Genomic DNA, 25,270 nt, shown 5'->3' on the forward strand with positions numbered 1-25,270 from the left:
CTTTAATTAAGGGTTAGTGTCAGGGGAGATTTGTCATTCAAATTAAATTAAAGTCATCATGGGCACACACTAGTTGAATCAACATTGTTTCCACGTCATTGCAATGAAATTACATTGAACCAACGTGGAATTGAAGTTGAATTGACATTGTGCCCAGTGCGGTGACTTGTCCTCTCTAGCATGGAGATAAAAACAGAATAAGGCCTACTGGGTCAGAGAAATCAGTCCTGACAATGCTTCAACCTCTCCACTCTTTTCTAACTACTTCATTCTTCCTTCCGTTCCCATCAACTCACTCTGTTCTGCACCAGGCTTCACACTCAAACTAGTTCACCACAGTTCAGCTTCCTCTTCCGTCTGTTAAGGTACAGAAAACATTCTCTCTCTTTTTATGTTAACAGATTGTGTACTTTGTTTTCCTTTTCTTGCTTGTTTGTGTCTTTCAACCGTCTTCCTTTTCTCACTCTGTCCCCTCCACCTTCCCTCTCTCTCCCTTTATCTCTGAGTAGGTTGGTCTATCTGTATATCTGTGTTCTATTTCTGACTGTGATTACTGGAGTGACAGTGAAGGTTCTAGAATCCCTGATAAGACCATATGAAGTTTTCATTTCATATTTACTGAGACAGGTACTGACTTGGTGAATAATAATATAGTTGTAACTCTGCTGCCTGCAACACAGAGCGTGACCAGACAAGAGGTTAGTTTGAATCTCCTGCATTACCCTTATCTTTGATATTTGCATCATGATCCCACAAACAAAGTTTTCCATTTACGCCATGAAAAGATTTCACCTGTGCAGGAATAGGCCCTGGGTATGTTTGTAGTAAGATTTCTGTATTAAAACAAAAAACATTTCCAGGCTGTTGCAGAGATTCAGTATGAGGAGGAAGTGGACATTTTTAAGAACCTGCCAGACTAGTTCCTCTCAGATAAACACACGAGTGTTCTGCAGTGCTCCCAGAAGAGAGAGAGTTTTTATGAAGCTCAAAAGAGTAGTGTTTAAATATGAGATGTACAATTTCCTGTCCCTCTTGTTTCTCTCCCTCTATTCCAGAAAGTACCTCTCTACCTATACTTCAACAGGGTCAGTCTCACTGAAACTTAAAATCTGTTCTACAAGAAAAACCTGGTCAAAATAGCAGCACACACAGTTGGCCTCCTGCCTATGACCAAGAGATCATGACCAAGCACAACCATCTCCATCAGTGATGCGTGTGTCAGCACGGAGGGTGTTAACAGGGCTCCTTATCCTGGGTGGAATCTCCACCCTGACCCAGTTCCTGCGTTTCTGTCTACCCTGCCGGCAGCCATCCCAGGGTGCGGGCGAACCTGTGACCGTGCTGGTCCGGGACGGGTGGAGGGTCAGTTCTGACATTCCCCTGGTGTTTGTGGGAGGGGTGCCTCGTTCCGGGACCACCCTGATGAGGTATGACAAGAGAAAGGAGGAGGAGAGTACTTATTTACTTGTATTTACCAATGTACTGAACTTGTATTATTCTGACACTCAATATGGTTATATACTGTATGTATTTACCTCTGTACCCTGTCATTTTGATCTCCATCTTATTTCCCACACTGTGTAGGGCCATGCTGGACGCCCACCCTGCGGTGCGGTGTGGGGAGGAGACGAGGGTCGTGCCCAGGATACTGGGCCTTAAGCTGGGCTGGGCAGCTGAGAAGGAGGGGGTCAGCACCAAGGTCCTGGACCGAGCGGTCACTGCCTTCCTCCTTCAAATCATAGCAGGACACGGGGAGCCAGCACCTCTACTCTGCAATAAAGATCCCTTTACTTTGAAGAGCGCTAAGTACCTCGCTCACCTTTTTCCCAAGTAGGTCTGACTTACTTTACTATACACACACACACACCTCCATCTCAAGACACATATACTCTTAGAAAAGAAGGTGCAATCTAGAACCTAAAAGGGTTCTTCGGCTGTCCCAATAGGATAACCCTTTGATAGCCCTTCTTGGGTTCCAGGTAGAACCCTTTTGGTTCCAAGTAGAACCTTTTGGGGTTCCATGTCGAACCCTTTCCACAGAGGTCTACATGGAACCCAAAATGATTCTCCCTGGAACCAAAAAAGGGTTTTCCAGGGTTTTACCTGGAACGAAAAAGGATTCTACAAAGGGTTCTCCTATTGGGACAGCCGAAGAACCCTTTTAGTGTACACTGACCCAAAAGCCTCTGTCACCACACATAATGGTGTGATCGAGTGTGGCTTTTCACATGCTGACCCATGTGAGCCATATAGACAGTACAACTCATTCGTGAGTCACTAGGCAGCCTGGTTACCTCCTACAGAACAGAACACATCGTATGACTGATTACCAGAGGTCAAAGTCCTGACAGAACAGGAGATAACTTATCTACTTTTTCACTAACTCCGCCTCCTCTCCAGGCCTGAAACCGGGGTTGGGGAGAATTATGAGTAGTGCGGTGGAAAGTACTTTCTCCTCAACTTTTCTCTCTCTCCTCTATCCACACCCCTACGTCCTTCCTCTCTCTCTTTCTACAGCTCTAAGTTCCTGTTGATGCTGAGAGATGGCCGAGCGGCGGTGTACTCTATGATTTCGCGTCGCGTGACGATCGGTGGCTTTGACCTCTCCAGCTATAGGGACTGCCTGGCCAAGTGGAGCCGAGCCACACAGGCCATGCTGACACAGTGCACTCAGGTGTGTGTGTGTCTGTTTAGGTGGGCGGAGAGTGGTGCCTGACGTGTGTGCGTGCATGCAGTGCATCTGTGCCTGCATGTGTGTGAGTTTGCGTCTTTGTGTGTGTGTTTAGGTGGAAAGTGATGACCAACCATGTGTGTGTGTGTGTGTGTGTGTGTGTGTGTGTGTGTGTGTGTGTGTGTGTGTGTGTGTGTGTGTGTGTGTGTGTGTGTGTGTGTGTGTGTGTGTGTGTGTGTGTGTGTGTGTGTGTAGGTGGGCAGTAAGAGGTGCCTGGCTGTGAGGTATGAGAGGCTGGTCCTCCACCCTCGTTCCACCCTGCAGACAGTGCTAAAGTTCCTGGGTCTGCCGTGGCACGAGGGGGTTCTGCACCATGAAGAGGCTATTGGAAAACCTGGAGGAGTGTCACTGTCAAAGTGTGTATCAGTGAATATCAGAGAAGGTGACAAGGCCATGCTACATCACAAAGACTCAAAGGAGTCTTGCTGTTTTGGTGTGTGTTTATTAATGTGTGTTTGTGTCACAGAACGGAACGGTCCACAGACCAGGTGATGAGGCCAGTGAACTTAGACGCTCTGACTCGGTGGGTAGGTCACATGCCCCCAGACGTAATGGCAGACATGGACGCTATCGCCCCCATGCTGGGGAGACTAGGCTACGACCCCAGAGCCAACCCACCTAACTACGGACAGCCTGACCCACAGTTCCTCAACAACACACAAAGGGTACGGACACACACACACACACACACAGGTTTTTGCTGATGTAAACCTTATGTCCTCTCTCTGTAGCTTCTGAGGGGAGACTTTAAAACTCCTGTAGCAAGCCTACATCTGAACGGACGTCCCCTGGTGAGTCTAACAGAAAAACCACCTATCCTCAATGTCTAGGCAACTGCTGATTGACTGTTTTTAGTATGGAACTGATAATTGTTGGTTCTGCCTACATCCTTCTTTAGATGTCCATGAAAGGTTCACAGACAGAGAGGTGACAGGGTCAGCGCCTGGAACAACGGTCACCCCTGACCTATGACCCCTGATTATCCTCTCAGGGAAGACAACAGCATCAACCAAAACGGTGGTGGCTGAGCACCAAGCACAGTCAGAGGGCATAACCATGCATGTGCTCTAGACCTCATTGATAGGAAGAAGTGATGTCCAATGGAGAAAAGTATATTATATCGTTTTTTTTACATTTCTAAAATGTGTTTACTTACTTGAATAGGTTCTCCCACTGCCTCTGTTTTTTGGGGTCCTTACAAAAACAAAATAATGGGCAATCTTCACTATATTTTTGGTGATATCAAAGTGCCGCCAGCAGCCATGTGGATGCATGGAGACAAGGGAAAAAATAGGCTATTTTAGAATCCGAGAATTAATTACTTACACAATCGTCTCTAACATGTAGGCTCAGCTTTCCTGAACAATCCAATTACAAGTCAGAATGTTGAATAAACTTATTTTTAACATACTTTACCTGTTGTTCTCTGATTTTGTCCTTATGTAGGAGGTAATCTGAGACAAAATATCCACAAACGTTATTAGCCAGACTTTCAGTACGCTGGTCTGTATATGGTTGGTATTTCCGGATAAAATGTTCAATACTGATGTAATTCGCAGGTTACAAACACTTGCACATTATGGCTGAGCCTACTAAACCTCAGCTGATTGAGAGGTAACCGAGCCTAACCAAACCACAGCTGATTGAGAGGTAACTGAGCCTAACCAAACCACAGCTGATTGAGAGGTAACCGAGCCTACCAAACCTCAGCTGATTGAGAGGTAACTGAGCCTAACCAAACCTCAGCTGATTGAGAGGTAACTGAGCCTAACCAAACCACAGCTGATTGAGAGGTAACCGAGCCTAACCAAACCACAGCTGATTGAGAGGTAACTGAGCCTAACCAAACCACAGCTGATTGAGAGGTAACCGAGCCTAACCAAACCACAGCTGATTAAGAGGTAACTGAGCCTAACCAAACCACAGCTGATTGAGAGGTAACCGAGCCTAACCAAACCACAGCTGATTGAGAGGTAACCGGGAAAAAAACAAACGATAGCTGATTGAGAGGTAACCGAGCCTAACCAAACCACAGCTGATTGAGAGGTAACTGAGCCTAACCAAACCACAGCTGATTGAGAGGTAACCGGGAAAAAAACTAACGATAGCTGATTGAGAGGTAACCGAGCATAACCAAACCACAGCTGATTGAGAGGTAACCGAGCCTACCAAACCTCAGCTGATTGCGATGCATGCTTCAGTCGACTATGTTCGGTTACGTTCGGCTATTGCTGACATATTGTGCATCACGTGCTATGCGTGAAGAGATTGAAAATACAAGTGACAGAACCCACAAGCACCACAAAAAGTTGTCTAAACAACCCTTTCCTGTGGATAGCCCATCTCCACCTCCTACCGCCAAAAGGACCAACAGCATGTACAACGGGTAAAGTGAGTGTAAATATAATTATATTCAACATTCTGGCTTGTAAAGACTATTGCGTCATTTTGTGGGCGACTTCGATCATACTGATGATCCATGAGGTAACCATAGTAACAGTCTGATGTTTAAAAAAAACATCAGACTGTCACCAGAGCAGTTTAGAAGGTGTTGTGGAGCTCTGCTACCCTATCCCAATGGGCCCGACGTTATACATCGCGTTAGGGCAGGATAAGGCCTGTTTTTTCATAAGTAACTAGGGTACGGGTAGGGCTCAGGTATTACTAAATTGATCACTAACATTTTGAAGATAAGTCATTTGCTCAATGCTCTGCTGTGCAGTGCAGTCATATCTGACTAAGATCATAACATGTTGTCAGAGGTGCGTAAACCTCGTCAAATATAAAACAGGAGAGATTATTTCCCACAAAGTATAATGTTCCTTGAGTTTTGTTGGTGTTTAGAGTGACCAAAAGTAGCTAACAACTAACTGCTCTCTCATGTCTCTTCATTCGTTGACCAGAGCCAGATATACTTTGAGGAGATGGGAAACTCCATTTGAATCGTTGCCCATGCTACGTCAGTGGGCCGTGCGGTGCATTCTGGGCAATTCGATGACAAGGAGAGCTCTCCTTCAAGGAGTGAATGTAGTCAATTGGGCGCTAGCTGAGGAGCAGCTAATGGATTTTCTAACCCAGGAAGATATTTCTGATTTCGGGTTTCGGCAGGGCCGGGTTGGGCCTTAAATTTGGCAGAAGCAATCGGGCCTGGGTAGGGTAGGGTCTGAACGTCACAGGCATGGGTAAGGCTCTGGCTTAAAATTCATGCCGTGGAGGGCTCTAGTTGTGACGTTTGACTTTACCATTTAAATATAAATTGCAGACTGTCGGCCACACTTGATAACTTCAAAACTAGCACTTACTAACATAGGCAACAAGTAACTGGATGGAAAACGGTGAGGCACATAACACACCCCTTCTACCAGCATTTGGGGGGAGGGTTCTTGAAATGTAACATCCAATCAAAATCAGCGGACAATTCAAACCGTTTTTGCAATACAAAATTGTCCAGACCTCCAAGAGAGGCGTGACAATGATGTGATTTTGGAGGTATGGCAACCATAAACCAGGAGACGTATTCCTATGGAAATGTCCTGATGGCGCATGAAGCTGGAAGTATTTGAATTTGAAGCATGCCACATAGCTGAATGGGGCTGAATGGCACCAAAAGATTGCTAAGAATCATGGTGAAAGTGGACATAACTAGCAAAGGATCACGGTCGATGTAATCATTTTCATCCTGCCTGAGAGAGTCAACCTTAATGTCTATGGCAAGAAGGCGTAATCCTCCTCATAGCCTGCAGGCCCGTGATTGATATGTCAGCACGTGGTCCTGTGTGACAACAAATGTAGTAGTCAGAATGGATCACTATTTAACTAAATATCATGATTTGTAGCAAACTTTAAAATAATTCATAGTGGACATCGAACTTCATCATAATAATCTAATTGTATAGCCCAAAACGAGCGTCCCTCTCAAAAATCTGGCAGTTTTGGCGATTGTAATTTAGATAAGCTTTCTAGGGCAGACCAGGGCTTTTGGCACCACTAGATTGCTATGCAGTAGCCGACCAGTCGAGCTTGTGACTTCACGTTCCAGATAGGACACTGGGGTCCTCATGGCAACACGAGACTAGCTAGATATAGGCTGGTTGATGTTAGGATAAGGAGTCTTTTATAAGGGGGTGGGAGTGGGGAATGACTGTGCCTGTTTGTGTAGAATGAAATGATTGATCCATGCTGTAAATAATTTGTTTCTATTAAATCAATGTTATGACCTAAAATAAACTGTCCAATCCACGTTACATTCTTCTTTGCATATACTGTATGTTTTGATTCAAAAACTGTTCCCTGGTTGATCTCCAACACTAACTACACTGCTGCTTGAAAATGTAGCAAAACTGTAGAATTTACTGAGGCATGAGTGGGCCTGGGTAAAAAAAAAAAAAAAAGCTTAGTTACTTGTAAGTGTTCCAAACAGAACATTATTTGTCTTTTTACCTAAACATGCAAACACCATCAGATAGAAGTCAAAGCAAGAAGTGCATTGGGTTAGTCATTTTTGGTTAAATATAACAGAACAGATTAACTGGATTGACAATCACTCTCAAGGGACAGGTTGACAACAATAACTAACTGAAAGACCCCTAATAATCTACTAATATGACTGCATTGAGGCATATGTCACTGTGCTTCTATGGCTATATGCACCCACATTTTTGCATGCCCACCAACCAACGAATTTCTGGCTACGTCACTGTTTCTGACATAAATTCATAACTATCTAAAACAAAATCCGATTTTACTAGCTGGCAAGTTTAATTAATACTGCGACATCTGTGACTGGATTCGCTTTGACTGCTCAGCGCGTTGCTAGAGAACGACGACTCACTCTTTTTGCACATTTCTACCTCCGCCAATGTACGACTTATTTTATTTGACCATTCTTACACAATTTCTTAAAGATTAAACATTCATATAGAACATTTTCAATGTCATACATGCCGTGGAGTTAGTCCATTTTATCCACAATCCATATGGTTAAAGATATTTTTTGAAAATCCGCAGTTTATAGTTCCATATGGTGTAAGGGTGGAGGGATACGTAACCGGCAATGTATAAATAACACAGCCCTTTGTTTCCGATAACAGACTCGTTTCCTGAAGGTTCAAGAACAGCGGCGTTGATAATTTGTTTGTAAGTAGGTTATTATCCAAATTGAGCATTAATGACAACATTTTTCACAAAGACCCTTAGTTCAGCGAAATGTTAATTGGTAGTTCATTTGTTTTTCGTATTCTTATTGGGAAAGTACGAATATACTTTTTTTTGTTGATGTACGAATAAACGTCGACGATAGACGAGCTAACTTTCTGGTAGCTTTAGTTAACTACAGTAGTTATTTACTAAAATAAAGTTAGCTGGCTGGATATGGTCTTGGCTAGCTTCCTAACTAACTAAAACAAGGCGCTCAACAGTAGTTAGTCATTGGATAACCCTTCAATCAAGCTATATATTTATATAGATGGAGGGAAAGGTTAACAGTGGGTGTGTTTTTGTACATTCAATCTGGAGTGCCAGTGCTCTCTGGGTGTTCGTAAATTCAGAGCTTTGTCAGATTGTCAGTTCGTAAATTCAGAGCGTTTCGCTCACGGAGCGAGGATTAGGGTTGATCGGAGCGTTCTGGCATCACAACAGCTTGGGTGCTTGACTGCCAACTGGCTAACGTTGGCTAGCTTGCTAGTTACTTCCAGACACGAATGAGAACCCCTCATTCTGACCATTTTACTCGCCATAGCAAAGCTGCTTAGGCTGTTCATGTTATCTAGAGCATTGGTGACAAACGTTAACTGTGCTGCTAGTAACTTAATTACGTGTTTTCGGCCAAGTTTTTTAACACCGGCAATATTCAAGAGTTGCGCGTTTGTAAATTAGTTATTATGCGCTCTGGCATACTCAGACGAGTGCTCCTAAATCGGAGTAGATAGCCAGAATGAATTTACAAACGCATCCCGTAAAACACCGCGCTCGAGACCTAAACCCAGCGATCATCCCGGACAGTAATAGTAATATATTTTGCTGTAAAATGGGCGTAGGGGAGGTTAATTTATTACGTTATGACTGCAAATAAAAATACAACCCCATAGATTTAAATGGTCAGCTAGCTAGTCATTACTTCAGGACTCGACGGAGGTTTAATGACAATGACAGCCACTAGATGGAGCTTGTTCTAAAATGGTGGAACCTGAAGCTTACTGCTGTAAACGTCAGCTGAATACTACCTCCAATGGGAGGAGCTTTGCTCTACCCTATTTAGAAGTTGACTCGGAATTGTTATGAATACTAGATTGATACCTATAGTGTGAATTATGTATAGCCTGGTTGTTTATTTTGACACTTTAGGTTTGATTAGTTTAGTGTAACATTATGGTTCTCTTCCCCAGTGTCAAGATGCAGATCTTTGTGAAGACCCTAACTGGTAAGACCATCACACTGGAGGTTGAGCCCAGTGACACCATCGAGAACGTCAAGGCCAAGATCCAGGACAAGGAGGGCATCCCCCCAGACCAGCAGCGTCTGATCTTTGCCGGCAAGCAGCTGGAAGATGGCCGCACCCTGTCCGACTACAACATCCAGAAGGAGTCCACCCTCCATCTGGTGCTCCGTCTGAGGGGAGGTATGCAGATCTTCGTTAAAACCCTGACTGGTAAGACCATCACCCTCGAGGTTGAGCCCAGTGACACCATCGAGAACGTCAAGGCCAAGATCCAGGACAAGGAGGGCATCCCCCCAGACCAGCAGCGTCTGATCTTTGCCGGCAAGCAGCTGGAAGATGGCCGCACCCTGTCCGACTACAACATCCAGAAGGAGTCCACCCTCCATCTGGTGCTCCGTCTGAGGGGAGGTATGCAGATCTTCGTTAAAACCCTGACTGGTAAGACCATCACCCTCGAGGTTGAGCCCAGTGACACCATCGAGAACGTCAAGGCCAAGATCCAGGACAAGGAGGGCATCCCCCCAGACCAGCAGCGTCTGATCTTTGCCGGCAAGCAGCTGGAAGATGGCCGCACCCTGTCCGACTACAACATCCAGAAGGAGTCCACCCTTCACCTGGTCCTGCGTCTTCGTGGAGGCAACTAGTTAACTTCTACTCTTAACAATGTCACATCTTAACCCCAATTTCCCTCATCCCAAATTCCTTCATAACCGCCAACCCCACCCTTTGACCTCACTCCAATCCCACCACTGACTTTCCCTCCCACCCTAACCTCTAATCCCCAGCTCTTAAAAAAAAAAAAATATCATCAATAAAGTTCACGCATTCCTGATATTATCTGGTTGTCTTTTGTAGTAAAATATTTAGGTATTTCAATAGCACTTGGTTGTATTAGTTACATTTTTTGCTAGTTTCTAATTTGAAGTACTACTGCCTCAGAGCATAACTAGAACTGCCTCTATGTTAAACCTAATTTAAATACCTTGTGCTTTTAGTCTTTGAAGTTATTAACTACTTTAAGGTCTTGACGTTAACTGTAGGTGGTGCATTTGGAGGTACGCTATACAGTTGGAGTCTGAAGTTTACATACGCTTAGGTTGGAGTTATTAGAACTGGTTTCTCAAACACTCCATAAATTTCTTAACACTGGTTTTGGCAAGTCGGTTAGGACATCTACTTTGTAAGACACAATTTTTCCAACAATTGGTAACAGACAAATGATTTCACTTATAATTCACTATCACAATTCCAGTGGGTCAGAATTTTACATACTAAGTTGACTGTGCCTTTAAACAACTTGGAAATTCCAGAAAATAATGTCATTGCTTTAGAAACTTCTGATAGGCTAATTGACATTTGAGTCAATTGGAGGTGTGGCTGTATTTCAAGGCCTACCTTCAAACTCAGTGTGTCTTTGCTTGACATCATGGGTAAATCAAAAGAAATCAGCCAAGACCTCAGGGGGAGAAATTGTAGGCCACAAGTCTGTTTTATCCTTGGGAGCAATTTCCAAATGCCTGAAGGTACCACGTTCATCTGTACAAACCATTGTGCGCAAGTATGAACACCATGGGACCACGCAGCTGTCATACCGCTCAGGAAGGAGACGTGTTCTGTCTCCTAGAGATGAATGTACTTTGGTGCACAAAGTGCATATCGCTCCCAGAACAACAGCAAAGGACCTTGTGAAGATGCTGGAGGAAACCGGTACAAAAGTATCTATATCCACAGGAAACAGTCCTATATCGACAACCTGAAAGGCCGCTCAGCAAGGAAGAAGCCACTGCTCCAAAACCGCCATAAAAAAGCCAGACTACGGTTTGCAACTGCACATGGGGACAAAGATCATACTTTTTGGAGAAATTGTCTTCTGGTCTGATGAAACAAAAATAGAACTGTTTGGCCATAATGACTTATGTTTGCAAGCCGAAGAACACCATCCCAACTGTGAAGCAGGGGGGTGGCAGCATGTTGTGGGGGTGCTTTGTTACAGGAGGAACTGGTGCACTTCACAAAATAGATGGCATGAGGGAGGAAAATTGTGGCTATATTGAAGCAACATCTCAAGACATCAGTCAGGAAGTTAAAGCTTGGTCGCAAATGGGTCTTCCAAATGGTCAATGACCCCAAGCATACTTCCAAAGTTGTGGCAAAATGCTTAAGGACAATAAAGTCAAGGTATTGGAGTGGCCATCACAAAGCCCTGACCTCAATCCTATAGAAAATTTGTGGGCAGAACTGAAAAAGTGTGTGTGAGCAAGGAGGCCTACAAACCTGACTCGGTTACACCAGCTCTGTCAGCCAAAATTCACCCAAATTATTGTGGGAAGCTTGTGGAAGGCTACCTGAAACGTTTGAACCAAGTTAAACAATTTAAAGGCAATGCTACCAAATACTAATTGAGTGTATGTAAACTTCTGACCCACTGGGAATGTGATGAACGAAATGAAAGCTGAAATAAATTCTCTCTATTATTTGGACATTTCACATTCTTAAAATAAAGTGGTGATCCTATCTGACCTAAGACATGGAATTTTTACTGGATTAAATGTCAGGAATTGTGAAAAGCTGAGTTTAAATGTATTTGGCTAAGGTGTATGTAAACTACCGACATCAACTGTATATCCAATCACTATTTATAAAGGCCTTTTTACATCGGCCGACGTCAGTGGTTTTACAAAACCCATACGGCAAGCAATGCAGATAAATGTCAGTTGGCTTTTCATGGCTGAGCAATCAGAGGTTGAGAGCAGGTATATTGAACAAAATGCAACAATTTAGATTTCCCTGAGTCAGGGTTTGGTGGAGTTCCAGGAGAATGCTACCTGCCCCAACACACAATGCCAACTAAAGTTTGGAGGAGGAATAATGGTCTGGGGCTGTTTTTCATGGTTTGGGCTAAGCCCCTTAGTTCCAGTGAAGGGCAGTCAACGCTACAGCATATACATTGACATTCTAGAAGATTCTGTTCTTCCAACTTTGACAACAGTTCGGGGAAGACCCTTTCCTGTTTCAGCATGACAATGCCCCCGTGCACAAAGCGAGGTCCATACAGAAATGGTTTGTTGATTGGTGTGGAAGAACTTGACTGACCTCCACAAAGCACTGAACTTAACTCCATCGAACACCTTTGGGATGAATTGGAATGTCTGACCTCAATAAAGCTCCTGTTGCTGAATGCAACCAAGTCCCTGCAGCAATGTTCCAACTTCTAGTGAAAAGTCTTCCCAGAAGAGGGGATGCTGTTATAGTAAAGGGGGGACCAACTCCATATTAATGCCCATGATTTTGGAATGAGATGTTTGACAAGCAGTTGTCCACATACTTTTGGTCATTTAGTGTACTTAGTGATGTTTAGTATATAGATGTTGAAGTGGTTTATTTGCTATTTGCAGGTATTAAAAGTAATACATTGGAATCGATGGGATGGTCATATCACCAAGCAGCTGCCGTAAGTGGTGATGCAGCCAGTCAAGATGCTCTCAATGGATGATCATTGTAATATTTCTTTATCTGGTGAAACGATTAGGTAGTGAGGTAATTGGTATCGCCCTCTCTTTTGTATTATAGTAAAGCAACGTTAAAGAACTATAATTTGCACAATCTGTTGAATTATGGAGAGGCATGGTAAACGTACTGTATGATTCTTGCAAGGAGTGCTACAGTTCCCAGTAGGTATTTTGGTGGGTACCAGCACTGGAACTGTTGGAAGAGGGACTTGTTAGTATGCCTGAAATGCATCCTTCCTTTGAGTAATCACTATGACATTATTTGCTTTTATCCAACTGTTAGATTATGATTACCTTAAACCAGGAAAGAAGCATTTGAACTATTATAGCTAATAGGTATGCTGTACCTCCCTGCAGCAAAAGGATGTCATTCATACTTAACCACAAGATGTCACCATAGACCAAGTGAAAGCTCTTACAGCTGATTGCCTCTCATACACACTAATTTCTAGGGGTGTGCTGACATGCCATACTCGTAATCATATCTGTAAATTTACAGTTGATAATCGGATGATCACTCTATCCAATCCGAGCAGCAGGATCAACAGTACAGGCCGCCCCTCTGCTTACAGACAGGCAAACTAGCCAGTTAAGTTATTTAGACCACGCACATGACTGACTCAAAGACAGTACAGTATGGTTAAGAAACTCTGTGACTGACTGACATGAGAAAGATGCTTGCTGGCACCCCCAATATGTTTTTGTAGATCACGGATAATTACAAGATTTGACATGGGCCCTCAGATCCTCAAAACGTTATACAGCTGCACAGTCAAAGCTTTGTATAGCAACTGCTTGGCATACGGCCGTGCGTACGGCCCAGTACATCACTGCGGCAGAGCTCCCTGCCATCCAGGACCTCTATGTCAGAGGAAGGCCCCTAAAATTGTCAAAGACTCCAGCCACCCAAGTCATAGACTGTCCTCTCTGCTACTGCACGGCAAACGGTACTGGAACGCCAAGTCTGGGACCAAAAGGCTCCTGAACAGCTTCTACCCCCAAGCCATAAGACTGCTGAACAGTTAATCAAATGGCTAAATGACTTTGTATTGACCCCCTTTTTATTTGCACTGACTCTCTTGCACCGGTTCTATGCATACTCACTGGACTCTACCCCTCCACACACATACTGCACTGACACTCCCAACACACACATTACATATGCTCACACACAAAACACACACATGCATATTGACGCCACAAACTCGCACATAGAAAAACTTTCACTCCTGTTCACATACGCTGCTGCTACTCTGTTTATTATCTATCCTGACTTCCTTGTCACTTTTACCGCTACCTACATGTACATATTACCTCATCTACGTTGTACCCTTGCACATTGACTCAGTGCCGGTACTTGCCTTGTATATAGCCTCGTTATTGTTATTTTTTTAACCCATGGAGAAGCATGTAGACCACATTACCTTCCTCCAGATCTAGAGATATTGCAATAGATGTGCATAAATCACTTTCACTACCATTGTTGTGTTCGCTATTCCACATAAGTCTCTGGCTAGCGACGTATAGGTAAACAGTAAAAAAAGGGCTCCTGAGTGCCACAGCTGTCTAAGGCACTGCATCTCAGTGCTAGAGGCGTCACTACAGACCCTGGTTCAATCCCATGCTGTATCACAACCGGCCGTGATCGGGAGTCTCAAAGGGCGGCGCACAATTGGCCCAGCATCGTCCGAGTTAGGGGATGGTTTGGCCGGGGTAGGCCGTCATTGTAAAATAATAATTTGTTCTTCACAGACTTGCCTAGTTAAATAAAGGTAAAATAAAAACACCCATCCATTGTGGAGATCTGTAATCCCTGGCAGTGAATCTGAAGTAGTAGACCACTCTCACTGGTGCTGTGAAGATACCTGCATCAAAGGAGAAGCAATCAGAGATAAGCACAGTCCATCTCTCAAAACCAAAGTGAGTAATATTTGCTGTAGCTGGATTCAGTGTGTATAGATTAGTGTGGTCAAGTCATTAACTGTAGTGTCTAGGTTGGCCAATGTTGGTGATGACTTTGCTGTAGACCAGTGGGGTTTCAGTATTGAAGGGTCCAACATATATATCAGAACAGCAGAGAAGTCCAGGTTTGGTCTGTCTGTAACCCCAGGGAGTGAATTTACTTATTGTAATATTTTTTTTTTAATAAACCTTCACCACACTATATTTTGAAGCCAAGCAAATGACTCAATATCTTGACAGACCACAAGCCATAGCGGCGCTTTGTCCCTCCTGCTTCTCATTGGTTGTCACTCTGGCACCCATGGCTGTCATTACATAGGAGAGGAAACTTTTATTTTTTTATTTCACCTTTATTTAACCAGGTAGGCTAGTTGAGAACAAGTTCTCATTTACAACTGTGACCTGGCCAAGAATAAAGCTAAGCAGTTCGACACATACAACAACACAGAGTTACACATGGAATAAACAAACATACAGTCAATAATACAGTAGAAAAAGTCTATATACAGTGTGTGGAAATGAGGTAAGATAAGGGAGGTAAGGCATTAAATAGGCCATGGTGGCGAAATAATTACAATATACCAATTAAACACTGGAGCGATTGATGTGCAGAAGATGAATGTGCAAGTAGAGATACTGGGGTGCAAGATAAATAAATAAATACAGTATGGGGATGAGGTAGTTGGATGGGCTATTTACAGATGGGTTATGTACAGGTGCAGTGATCTGTGAGCTGCTCTGACAGCTGGTGCTTAAAGATATTGAGGGAGATATGAGTCTCCAGCTTCAGTGATTTTTGCAGTTCGTTCCAGTCATTGGCAGCAGAGAACTGGAAGGAAAGGCGGCCAATGGAGGAATTGGCTTTGGGGATGACCAGTGAGATATATCTGCTGGAGCGCGTGCTACGAGTGGGTGCTGCTATGGTGACCAGTGAGCTGAGACAAGGCGGACCTTTACCTAGCAGAGACTTGTAGATGACCTGGAGCCAGTGGGTTTGGCGACGAGTATGAAGCGAGGGCCATTCAACGAGAGCGTACAGGTCGCAGTGGTGGGTAGTATGTGGGGCTTTGGTGACAAAACGGATGGCACTGTGATAGACTGCATCCAGTTTGTTGAGTAGAGTGTTGGAGGCTATTTTATAAATGATTTGGATTGGAGATGCTTAATATGAGTCTGGAAGGAGAGTTTACAGTCTAACCAGACACATAGAATATGTGGACAACTACAAATACCTAAGTCAGAACCGTCCAGAGTAGTGATGCTGGACGGGCGGGCAGGTGCGGGCAGCGATCGGTTGAAGAGCATGCATTTAGTTTTACTTGCATTTAAGAGCAGTTGGAGGCAACGGAAGGAGAGTTAATGGCATTGAAGCTCGTCTGGAGGTTAGTTAACACAGTGTCCAAAGAAGGGCCAGAAGTATACAGAATGGTGTCGTCTGCGTAGAGGTGGATCAGAGAATCACCAGCAGCAAGAGCGACATCATTGATGTCTACAGAGAAGATAATTATTTGTCTCATAAACTTAATTTTATTTAAATATAGTTAAATAAAGGTTCAATAAAATAAATATATACAATGCCTTGAGAAAGTATTCATACCCGTTGACTTACTTCACATTTTGTTATATTATAGCCTGAATTCAAAAAAGATTAAATATATTATTTTTTTCATCCATCTACACAAAATACATCATAATGACAGTGAAAACATGTTTTTGACATTTTTGCAAATGTATTGAAAAGGAAATACAGACATACCTAATTTACGTAAGTATTCACACCCCTGAGTCAATGTTTGTAGAAGCACTTTTGGCATGGATTACAGCCAGAATCTTTCTGGGTAAGTCTCTAAAAGCTTCCAGTGCTGGATTGTGAAACATTTGCCCATTATTCTTTTCAAAAATCTTCATGCTCTATCAAATTGGTTGTTGATCTTTGCTAGACAACCATTTTCAGTCAAGTCAAAACTAACTTGGCCACTCAGGAATATTCACTGTCTTCTTGGTAAGCAACTCCAGTGTATAATTGGCCTTGTGTTTTAGGTATTGTCCTGCTGAAAGGTGAATTAATCTCCCAGTGTCTGGTGGAAAGCAGACTGAACCAGGTTTTCCTCTAGGATTTTTCCTGTGGTTTCTCCATTCCGTTTATTTTTATCCTGAAAATCTCCCAAGCATACCCATAACAGTAATGTGTTGTATTGGATTTGCCCCAAGCATAACACTTTGAATTCAGAAAAAGTGAATTGCTTTGCCACATTTTTTGACGTATTACCTTAGTGCCTTGTTGCAAACAGGATGCATGTTTTGGAATATTATTCTGTACAGGCTTCCTTCTTTTCATTCTGTCAATTAGGTTAGTATTGTCTAGTGACTACAATGTTATTGATCCATCCTCAGTTATCTCCTATCAGCCATTAAACTCTGTAACTGTTTTAAAGTCACCATTGGCCCCATGGTGAAATCCCTGGGCGGTTTCCTTCCTCTTCGGCAACTGAGTTAGGAAGGACGCCTGTATCTTGTAGTGACTGGGTGTATAGATACACAATCCAAAGTATAATTAATAACCTCACCATGCTCAAAGGGATATTCAAAGTGAGCTTTTTTTACCCATCTATCAATAGGTGCCCTTCTTTGTGAGGCATTAGAAAACCTCCCTGGTCTTTGTGGTTGAATCTGTGTTTCAAATTCACTGCTAGACTGAGGGACCTTACAGATAATTATATGTGTGGGGTACAGAGATGAGGTAGTCATTCAACAACCATGTTAAACACTATTATTTCACAGAGTAAGTCCATGCAACTTATTATGTGACTTGTTAAGCACATTTTTTATTCCTAAATGTATTTAGGCTTGCCATAACAAAGTGGTTGAATAGTTATTGACATTTCATATTTTCATTTTTTTATTAATTTGTAAAAGAAATGTGAAAAACGTTGTCTGTTTATCTCCATTTAAAAATCAGGCTGTAACACAACAAAATGTGGAAAAAGTCAAGGGTGTGAATACTTAATGCCTAGAAGGCCAGCATCCCGGACTCACCTCTTCACTGTTGACGTTGAGACTGGTGTTTTGTGGGTACTATTTAATGAAGCTGCCAGTTGAGGACTTGTGAGGTGTCTGTTTCTCAAACTAGACACTAATGTACTTGTCCTCTTGCTCAGTTGTGCAAATGGGGCATCCCACTCCTCTTTCTATTCTGGTTAGAGCCAGTTTGTGCTTTAAAAAAAAACAGTATTTTGTATTGTATCATTGTGGAGTGACACCGTTTTCTAACTTTTCTTAATAGAAGAACTGTTCTACAAATCAGATTGAACCCTGTTGAATGGTAATCTCCAACACATTTCAGCTGTCTGTGGGGTGTTCTCTCCAACCCTCACTTCTCCTCCTCCTCCAAATGATTCTTGAAAATATATTGTCTTTCCATGCAGTTGAATAGAAAAACAATGGCTCAAGAACAACACACACATCAGAAAGATTAAATTCATATGTTTTATTTTCACATACATTAGATGTGCTGTTCTACAGGGTCAGCCATAGTAGAGCAAACAAGGGTTAAAGCAATAGATTGTTCACCTTGTCAGCTCTGTTAGTCAAACCAGCAAACTTTTGGATACTGGCCCAACACTCTAACCACTAGGCTACTTAAGCACTTTGTCCAGCATCATTATTGGTAAGCCTATACAAAGGACAGATTAAAGGACAGATTACTTTGGGCTAGATAGAAAATAAAGAATGCTGCAGGACTAAAATAATTGCTCGATTTGAACAGTAGGTTCTTGGCCAGTTACAAGTTTACCAGTGAGTTTTTGTTAAAAATAAGATTTAGCTTTTTTTCTTTGAGCTGAATCACAATCAAGAAACACAAATAATACATTAGTCCAATATTATCTGCTACACAAGTAGTAATAGCAGAAGGAAGCATGTATTCACCTCACTGACTGAGGTAAAATGGAGTTTAGTTCACTTGACGTTTTCAGCCATCTGCTATCAGAAAAAGACCATTCTGTCATTTGAAAATAAGTTATTTTTTACACTTATACCATAGTCCAATGGTAAAAGAGAAAAGATTGATTGACATAGCGTTTGTTTGAATTACATACACTTGGGTTGAAACGAAGGCGGGCTCATTCAGGGACCTAGATAATCTTGAATCGGCCATGTTTTTCAAAATTTTGGCCAGTTAACCGTTGCCGAGCTAAGGCAGACGGTTGTCAGCAGCCTAGTCAACTGTATAACAAAACCTTTTTAACCTTAACTACAGGTCTTACTTTCAATAATCATTATGGTAAGTGTAATAAATGCTGTTTTTATTTGACCTTAACACATAGCTATAATACTGTTATAATGCCTTCCTTATTAAAGCAGACTTTGTTGCAAATATCTTGCTACACCCCACAGTTAAACACGTTCTGCCCGTAACAGATACTAACCTCACTCCCACACGCAGGGGAGGATGGCTGACTCAGACCTTTTATGACCACTGATAAGGCAGGCATGCCACTATACGAGCACGCACATGCACACACACACACCCTTGTTTCAGGCTGGGTTTCCAAGAACAAAGAACAGTGCCAAGAACCAATAGGACATTGACACCAGCCTGGAGGGGACGATCCTCCATTTACAACGACCAGTCAGGAGCACGAACTACCAGAATCTACCTACGTCATTCACTGTATAACATGCACTGCACACTATGTTTCGGGGTTCTCTTCTGCTAGTTCCTTCTGAGCTAAATGAACGAGTCCGTGCACGCTTTGCTCAGATATCTTTACCTCCAAATAAACTGTCTTTACTATACCTTATCCACCTCGTCCAGCGTCTCAACTTGGTCTCATTTCTCAAGTAACGATTCATCAACATAAGTTCTGTCAAGATGAGTGGTGGCTATAGCACAACTAACAAACCAAGTTTCGTCAAACTATCTAATGTTATGTAGCTAGCTAACTTAGCTAACTTTAAGGTAACATGAAGTTTGATAACTCGTTGCTAATCATTCTGCGTAAAGTAGCTAGCTAACAACATGAAAGTAAATCTGTCAGCTTTGACACATTTATCTTGGGAGCTAGCGAGCTAATTTATTGAAATTGTATTTTCCACAGCGTGAGTGCATCTCTATCCACGTTGGTCAGGCTGGTGTGCAGATCGGTAATGCATGTTGGGAGCTGTACTGCTTGGAGCATGGGATCCAGCCTGATGGGCAGATGCCCAGCGACAAAACCATAGGTGGAGGGGATGACTCCTTCAACACCTTCTTCAGCGAGACAGGAGCGGGAAAACATGTCCCTCGTGCAGTTTTTGTGGATCTCGAACCAACTGTAGTTGGTAAGGACGAAATGAGCTAAGCCATGGTTACCATATGCTGTAATACAAAATATAATCCTCCCTGACCAGAGAATGATTTTTCATAGATGAGGTCCGCACCGGGACATACCGTCAGCTGTTCCACCCTGAGCAGCTCATCACCGGTAAGGAGGATGCCGCCAACAACTACGCTCGAGGCCACTACACCATTGGCAAGGAGATCGTGGACTTGGTGCTGGACAGTGTGTAACGTTAGCTTGTATTTTTTTTGTTAGCCTGAAGCCATGTGCATCCTCTGCCCAACAAATTCGAGAATGAATCGTTTGGAGTGCTGCAGTTCGCAAACGATATTGCGCTTATCACCCTAAGGGGCAGTTAAGCATTGCATTCCGCCAATAGTCGTTCACAAGTTAGTCCAGTTGCAGCCACAATTAGACCCTGTCTCAAATGTACCAAGAAAAAAAATCGTATTTGTGGCAATTAACAAATGTATATTGTTTAAAGCACGACTTTACAAGTCTGTCACAAATGACAGCTCTGGTAAGCCCTTTATGGTGAACGACATGTGAACAAGAGGCTTGTAGAATCATGACTATTTAGAGTTTTCAGTTCATTGTTCACAGTTAGGGTGTCCTGCTGCCCTGGAAAGATTTGTTATTTTGAGTCTTAAGAGATCAGTCAGTAAAAAGAGCCGAACTTCCCATCACTTGTCCATAACCTGTGTTCTTTCTCACCTCAGTCAGACCAGTGCACTGGCCTTCAGGGCTTCCTGATCTTCCACAGTTTTGGTGGTGGAACTGGCTCAGGTTTTGCTTCGCTGCTCATGGAGAGACTGTCTGTGGACTACGGCAAAAAGTCCAAACTGGAGTTTGCCATTTACCCTGCCCCTCAGGTATTGCTAATGTTTAGTTGTTCACATGATTATATGGTAGATTTCCACTTCAGCAAAACTTTTACTGTACTTTATATCCCTGTACTCAATACTTGTTTGATATGTACATTTTCATTATGTAACACCTAATGATGAAGTTCTACCTCTTGTGTATGTGTTCAGGTGTCCACAGCAGTGGTGGAGCCCTACAACTCTATCCTGACCACCCACACCACCCTGGAGCACTCAGACTGTGCCTTCATGGTTGACAACGAGGCCATCTACGACATCTGCCGTTGTAACCTGGACATCGTCCTACCTACACCAACCTCAACAGGCTCATTGGCCAGATTGTCTCCTCCATCACTGCCTCGTTGCGTTTCGATGGAGCCCTCAATGTGGACCTGACAGAGTTCCAGACAAACCTGGTGCCCTACCCCCATATCCACTTCCCTCTGGTCACCTACGCACCGGTCATCTCTGCTGAGAAGGCCTACCACGAGATGCTCTCTGTGGCAGAGATCACCAACGCCTGCTTCGAGCCCGCCAACCAGATGGTGAAGTGTGACCCTCAGCACGGGAAGTACATGGCCTGCTGCATGCTGTACCGTGGGGATGTGGTGCCCAAGGACGTCAATGCTGCCATCGCCACCATCAAGACCAAACGCACCATCCAGTTTGTCGACTGGTGCCCCACCGGCTTCAAGGTAAATAAGCAATGGATTAATTAATTCACACTGATCTATGCTTCTAAACATTTAAGGCACTTGGCATGTTAATTGTTGGTTAGTCAGTATTTGACTTTTTTTGTTTGTGCCCTGCAGGTTGGCATCAACTACCAGCCACCCACGGTGGTGCCAGGTGAAGATCTAGCCAAGGTCCAGAGAGCTGTGTGCATGTTGAGCAACACCACGGCCATCGCTGAGGCCTGGGCTCGGCTCGACCACAAGTTTGACCTGATGTACGCCAAGCGTGCCTTTGTGCACTGGTATGTGGGAGAGGGTTTGGAGGAGGGGTAGTTCTCTGAGGCCAGAGAGGATCTGGCTGCCCTGGAGAAGGACTACGAAGAGGTGGGAGTAGATTCAGTGGAAGGGGAGGCTGAGGAAGGAGAAGAGTACTGAACACTGACACATGTTTTAGATAATTGACAATTTCAATAAAAGTTGTTTTGTTCCATTCTCCTGGGGATTTTTACCAGCATGATGTAATGGTTTATAAAAAAAATCAAGCAGGAAAGTATACTTTTTTTGGGGGGGGGGCAAAGTTAACTACATCAGCACAATAGTTCAATTACCCACTGTGTCCAGTTGATAGCAACAAACACATCAGGCATAGAACACCTTGTATTGGTTATAAAACATTTATTGATTTGGATGAAAGTGGGGAAAGTCAACCTGTCAGTCTACCATTACACCATGAATGTTTGTTCCTAGGGAGTGTAGATCAGATGTACAGTACCAGGGACTACTGTAGTTCATATTTTAAATGTTTCCTGCACCATTTCATTTTTGAACCCTCATGTGTTTTCCTTGAGGTGAGCTTGTATGAGCAAAGCAAACTATAGATGTACAGCCAGCTGTAGATCTCTTTTCCCCACATGGCAACTTTGACATTAATTTAGGTTGCATGGTTATTTTCCATATCCATCTTCCAGTTAGGTGGGGTATAACTACCTCTTATACCGGTATACAAAACAAAGTGCCAAGTCAGTAGGTAAGATGAGAACATCTTTGGCAGGTCATTCAAATCCATCCCAAAATGTTTATGTTCCCTTGTAAAATAGCATAGTATATTCCTGGACTTGCATCCTCCCTACCTACTGGAAAGAACCTCCACCAATGAATAGAAAAGCACCTAGATTACAATACATATTGAATTGAAATCTATTTGAGTAGTTCTGTTCACGGTTGATGGACGAGCTATATTTGTGACAATACCGGACTCCTTCCTTTAGAAGAATAGGAACTTTAGGGTTAACTATTATCACACCACCTGTCCTGACCTTTGGGGTTACACACAACTTCACGCATACTCAAGTGTGTGCACAGGAAGACACCACCTTCAGTTTACAAAAACTACATCTCATCTACACAGCATATAAATACCAGTCAGAGAGTTATGTCTTCAGATTAATCAGAAAGCTAGTCTTAGAATAAAAACCTAAGAGAATCAACCCCCAGGCTGTAGCTACTGGACGGAGTCTGAGGGAGCCTGTCAGTCAGGAGTTTTCCCTGTGTTACTGACAGGCTGTCATTGGTTAAGTCACCAACACTCATTGTTGGGTCAAAGGTAGATAGAAACACCATGGATGATGACCCTATGGCGACAGACCCCCCCTCACTGCATGATGAAGCCAGTTCGGGGGGACAGGCATGGGGAGGTGGGGTGTTGCTGGGGGGATTGAGGGTAGGGGCTGCTGGGATAGCCTGGAGGACCCTGGCTGGGGAAAGGCATGGCGGGATACGGGGCGACTTGGTATGAAAGGCCGCTGTGCTGAGGGGAGGGAGGAGGGGCAGCTCGCGTAGATTGGGGGGAGAGGGCTCCATTTGTGTAGGGGGTAGAGGGGAAGTCCTGGGGTCGACTGGGCTGGGTAGTGGTCTGCTGGGGTCTAGTGAGACCCTTCAGCACCAGCTCTCGAAGTTTGTCAATCTTTACACGGCGCACGTGAGCAAGATGGCGCCTCCGCTGGTAGTCGTCGATAAAGCAGTCCAGAGCCAGCTCTCCATCCAGAAACGAGTCTGCCATGTTCTACACAGGGACATCAAAGCAGGGTTATATTCACACAAGCATACAGACTCAACATAATACACACCAACACAAAATATCCTAGAGTGAGTATTCTTGTGCGTGTAGGAGTGTGTACATGTCTATGAGTGTATTCTAGTGTTGGTGTAGTTGTGAATGTATATTCTAGTGTAGTTGTGAATGTATTGGTGTGTGTGTGTCACCTCAGTCTCCTCTTCTATCTTGGCTCCCTCAGCTTGCAGCAGAGCCAGCAGAATGTCCAGAGAGCTGTTGCCTGAACCATGGTCTGAGGGATAGAAAGATGAGAAAGATGAGGGAGAAATGGTTAGAATACACTAAAACACTAAGCATCACAGTGAATGACTGTCCTGAACCTAAGTTGTGACTTGATCCCTGGGGCAGAGCATCAATGTAATGGGACTGAATACAGTAGCTGGCTAGCTGGGGCATTCAAAGGATACTAAGCAGCATTGAGTACAGGAAAGCCTATCAGGTAACAGCTGTCTGACAGGGTAGTCACTAGATGGCCCTGCTAGAATGGACAGAGAAATTGTTGTCACGGTACCAGTGGTGTAAAGTACTTAAGTAAAAATACTTTAAAGTACGACTTAAGTAGTTTTTTAGATTATCTGTACTTTACTATTGACATTTTTGACAACTTTTACTTTACTACATTCCTAAAGAAAATATTGTACTTTTTACTGCATACCTTTTCCCTGACACCCAAAGTACTCATTACATTTTGAATGCTTAGCAGGACAGGAAAATTGTCAAATTCACGCACTTATCAAAAGAACACATGGTCATCTACTGCCTCTGGCAGAATCACTAAACACAAATGCCCCTGGCTATCCGTACATTTTATAAATGGAAATTGGTGCCGTCTGCTTTCCTTAATTAAAAGGAATTTTAAAGTATTTTTACTTTTTACTTAAGTATATTTAAAACCAAATACTTTTAATCAAGTAGTATTTTACTGGCTGACTTTCACTTTTACTTGAGTAACTTTCTATTAAGGTATCTATACTAGGGATGCACGATATATCGGTGAACATATCGGTTTCGGCCGATATTAGCTAAAAAATGCCAACATCGGTATCGGCCCGATGTCTAGTTTAACGCCGATGTGCAAAACCAATGTCAAAGCTGACGTGCATACCTATATAACATAGGTACATGACGTAATGACGGCACGTAAAATTTAGCGTTATATGTGCAACACAGCATTCCTAACCTGGCCCACAATGTCTGCTGTGTGGATCAAGCAGTCAACAAGTCGAGCAGTCATTTGAAACAGTAAGAACATTTCAGCGAGACAACTCACGAGCTAAATCCATTAACGGCAAGATAATGGAATTCATTGTCCTTGACAATTAATTAACCGTTCTCTGTCGTGGGTGATGTTGGCTTTCACGACTGGTCGAGCAATGGTACACACTACCAAGTGCGCTATTTTTCAGATGTTGCCCTACCGGAGTTGCTATTAGCTTCACAACATACAATGGAATGCCGTTTGGGTCTTTACGTGTCAAAAAAAGATAGACATCAAACCACACTATTTGACAATAACACTATTTAAAGCATTAAATAAGCTTTTCATTTGACACGTCAAATAACACAGTTCTATTATAGAATGTTGTGTGTTCTGAATTTGCACGTGCAAGCCAAACGCCACCACTACTATCAGTAACACTGTCAAAGCTGTACAAAAAAGT

The 25,270-nt window shown here is 43.2% G+C and overlaps 3 protein-coding genes and 1 pseudogene across 6 annotated transcripts in view; 3 read left to right on the forward strand and 1 right to left on the reverse strand.

Moving 5' to 3' along the window:
- Positions 1 to 292: 292 nt before the first annotated feature.
- On the forward strand, positions 293 to 4,141 carry tpst2 (tyrosylprotein sulfotransferase 2). Of its 3 annotated transcripts, none has more exons than XM_071350970.1 (8): positions 293 to 365; positions 1,056 to 1,427; positions 1,585 to 1,830; positions 2,518 to 2,674; positions 2,927 to 3,087; positions 3,198 to 3,396; positions 3,463 to 3,522; positions 3,630 to 4,141. In XM_071350970.1, the coding sequence occupies exons 2-8, from the start codon at positions 1,210 to 1,212 to the stop codon at positions 3,660 to 3,662; spliced, it is 1,074 nt and encodes a 357-aa protein (XP_071207071.1). In that variant the 5' UTR covers positions 293 to 365; positions 1,056 to 1,209; the 3' UTR covers positions 3,663 to 4,141. The 3 variants fall into 3 exon arrangements, with proteins under 3 accessions (XP_071207071.1, XP_071207072.1, XP_071207070.1); XM_071350971.1 differs by lacking the exon at positions 293 to 365 and adding an exon at positions 379 to 698; XM_071350969.1 differs by lacking the exon at positions 293 to 365 and having other exon boundaries at positions 379 to 1,427.
- Positions 4,142 to 7,767: 3,626 nt separating this feature from the next.
- On the forward strand, positions 7,768 to 9,999 carry LOC139544167 (polyubiquitin-B). 2 transcript variants are annotated; one of them, XM_071350976.1, is made up of 2 exons: positions 7,768 to 7,867; positions 9,115 to 9,999. In XM_071350976.1, exon 2 carries the CDS (start codon positions 9,122 to 9,124, stop codon positions 9,809 to 9,811), a length of 690 nt encoding a protein of 229 aa, XP_071207077.1. In that variant the 5' UTR covers positions 7,768 to 7,867; positions 9,115 to 9,121; the 3' UTR covers positions 9,812 to 9,999. The 2 variants fall into 2 exon arrangements, with proteins under 2 accessions (XP_071207077.1, XP_071207078.1); XM_071350977.1 differs by having other exon boundaries at positions 7,825 to 7,871.
- An 8,111-nt stretch (positions 10,000 to 18,110) lies between these two features.
- The window catches only part of LOC139544168 (vacuolar protein sorting-associated protein 37B-like), a 48,604-nt gene continuing 41,444 nt past the window's right edge, over positions 18,111 to 25,270 (reverse strand). The window contains exons 3-4 of the mRNA XM_071350978.1: positions 23,759 to 23,841; positions 18,111 to 23,558 (exon numbers count right to left, since the gene is read on the reverse strand). Coding sequence (XP_071207079.1) covers positions 23,148 to 23,558; positions 23,759 to 23,841 — 494 coding nt within the window. The 3' untranslated portion in view covers positions 18,111 to 23,147. The remainder of the gene's footprint in view (positions 23,559 to 23,758; positions 23,842 to 25,270) is intronic.
- Positions 19,744 to 21,931, forward strand: LOC139544169 (tubulin alpha chain, testis-specific-like; annotated as a pseudogene).

The sequence above is a fragment of the Salvelinus alpinus genome, chromosome 18 (genome assembly GCF_045679555.1).
Source record: "Salvelinus alpinus chromosome 18, SLU_Salpinus.1, whole genome shotgun sequence".
In the NCBI taxonomy this organism is placed as follows: Eukaryota; Metazoa; Chordata; class Actinopteri; order Salmoniformes; family Salmonidae; genus Salvelinus; species Salvelinus alpinus.

What these genes read in the sequence shown, in the direction of transcription:
- tpst2 (XM_071350970.1), top strand. Translation starts at nt 1,210, where the DNA reads ATGCGTGTGTCAGCACGGAGGGTGTTAACAGGGCTCCTTATCCTGGGT. An exon ending in TCCTCAACAACACACAAAGG is followed by an intron (nt 3,397 to 3,462) that starts GTACGGACACAC and finishes CTCTCTCTGTAG; the next exon opens with CTTCTGAGGGGAGACTTTAA. An exon ending in ATCTGAACGGACGTCCCCTG is followed by an intron (nt 3,523 to 3,629) that starts GTGAGTCTAACA and finishes ATCCTTCTTTAG; the next exon opens with ATGTCCATGAAAGGTTCACA.
- LOC139544167 (XM_071350976.1), top strand. Translation starts at nt 9,122, where the DNA reads ATGCAGATCTTTGTGAAGACCCTAACTGGTAAGACCATCACACTGGAG.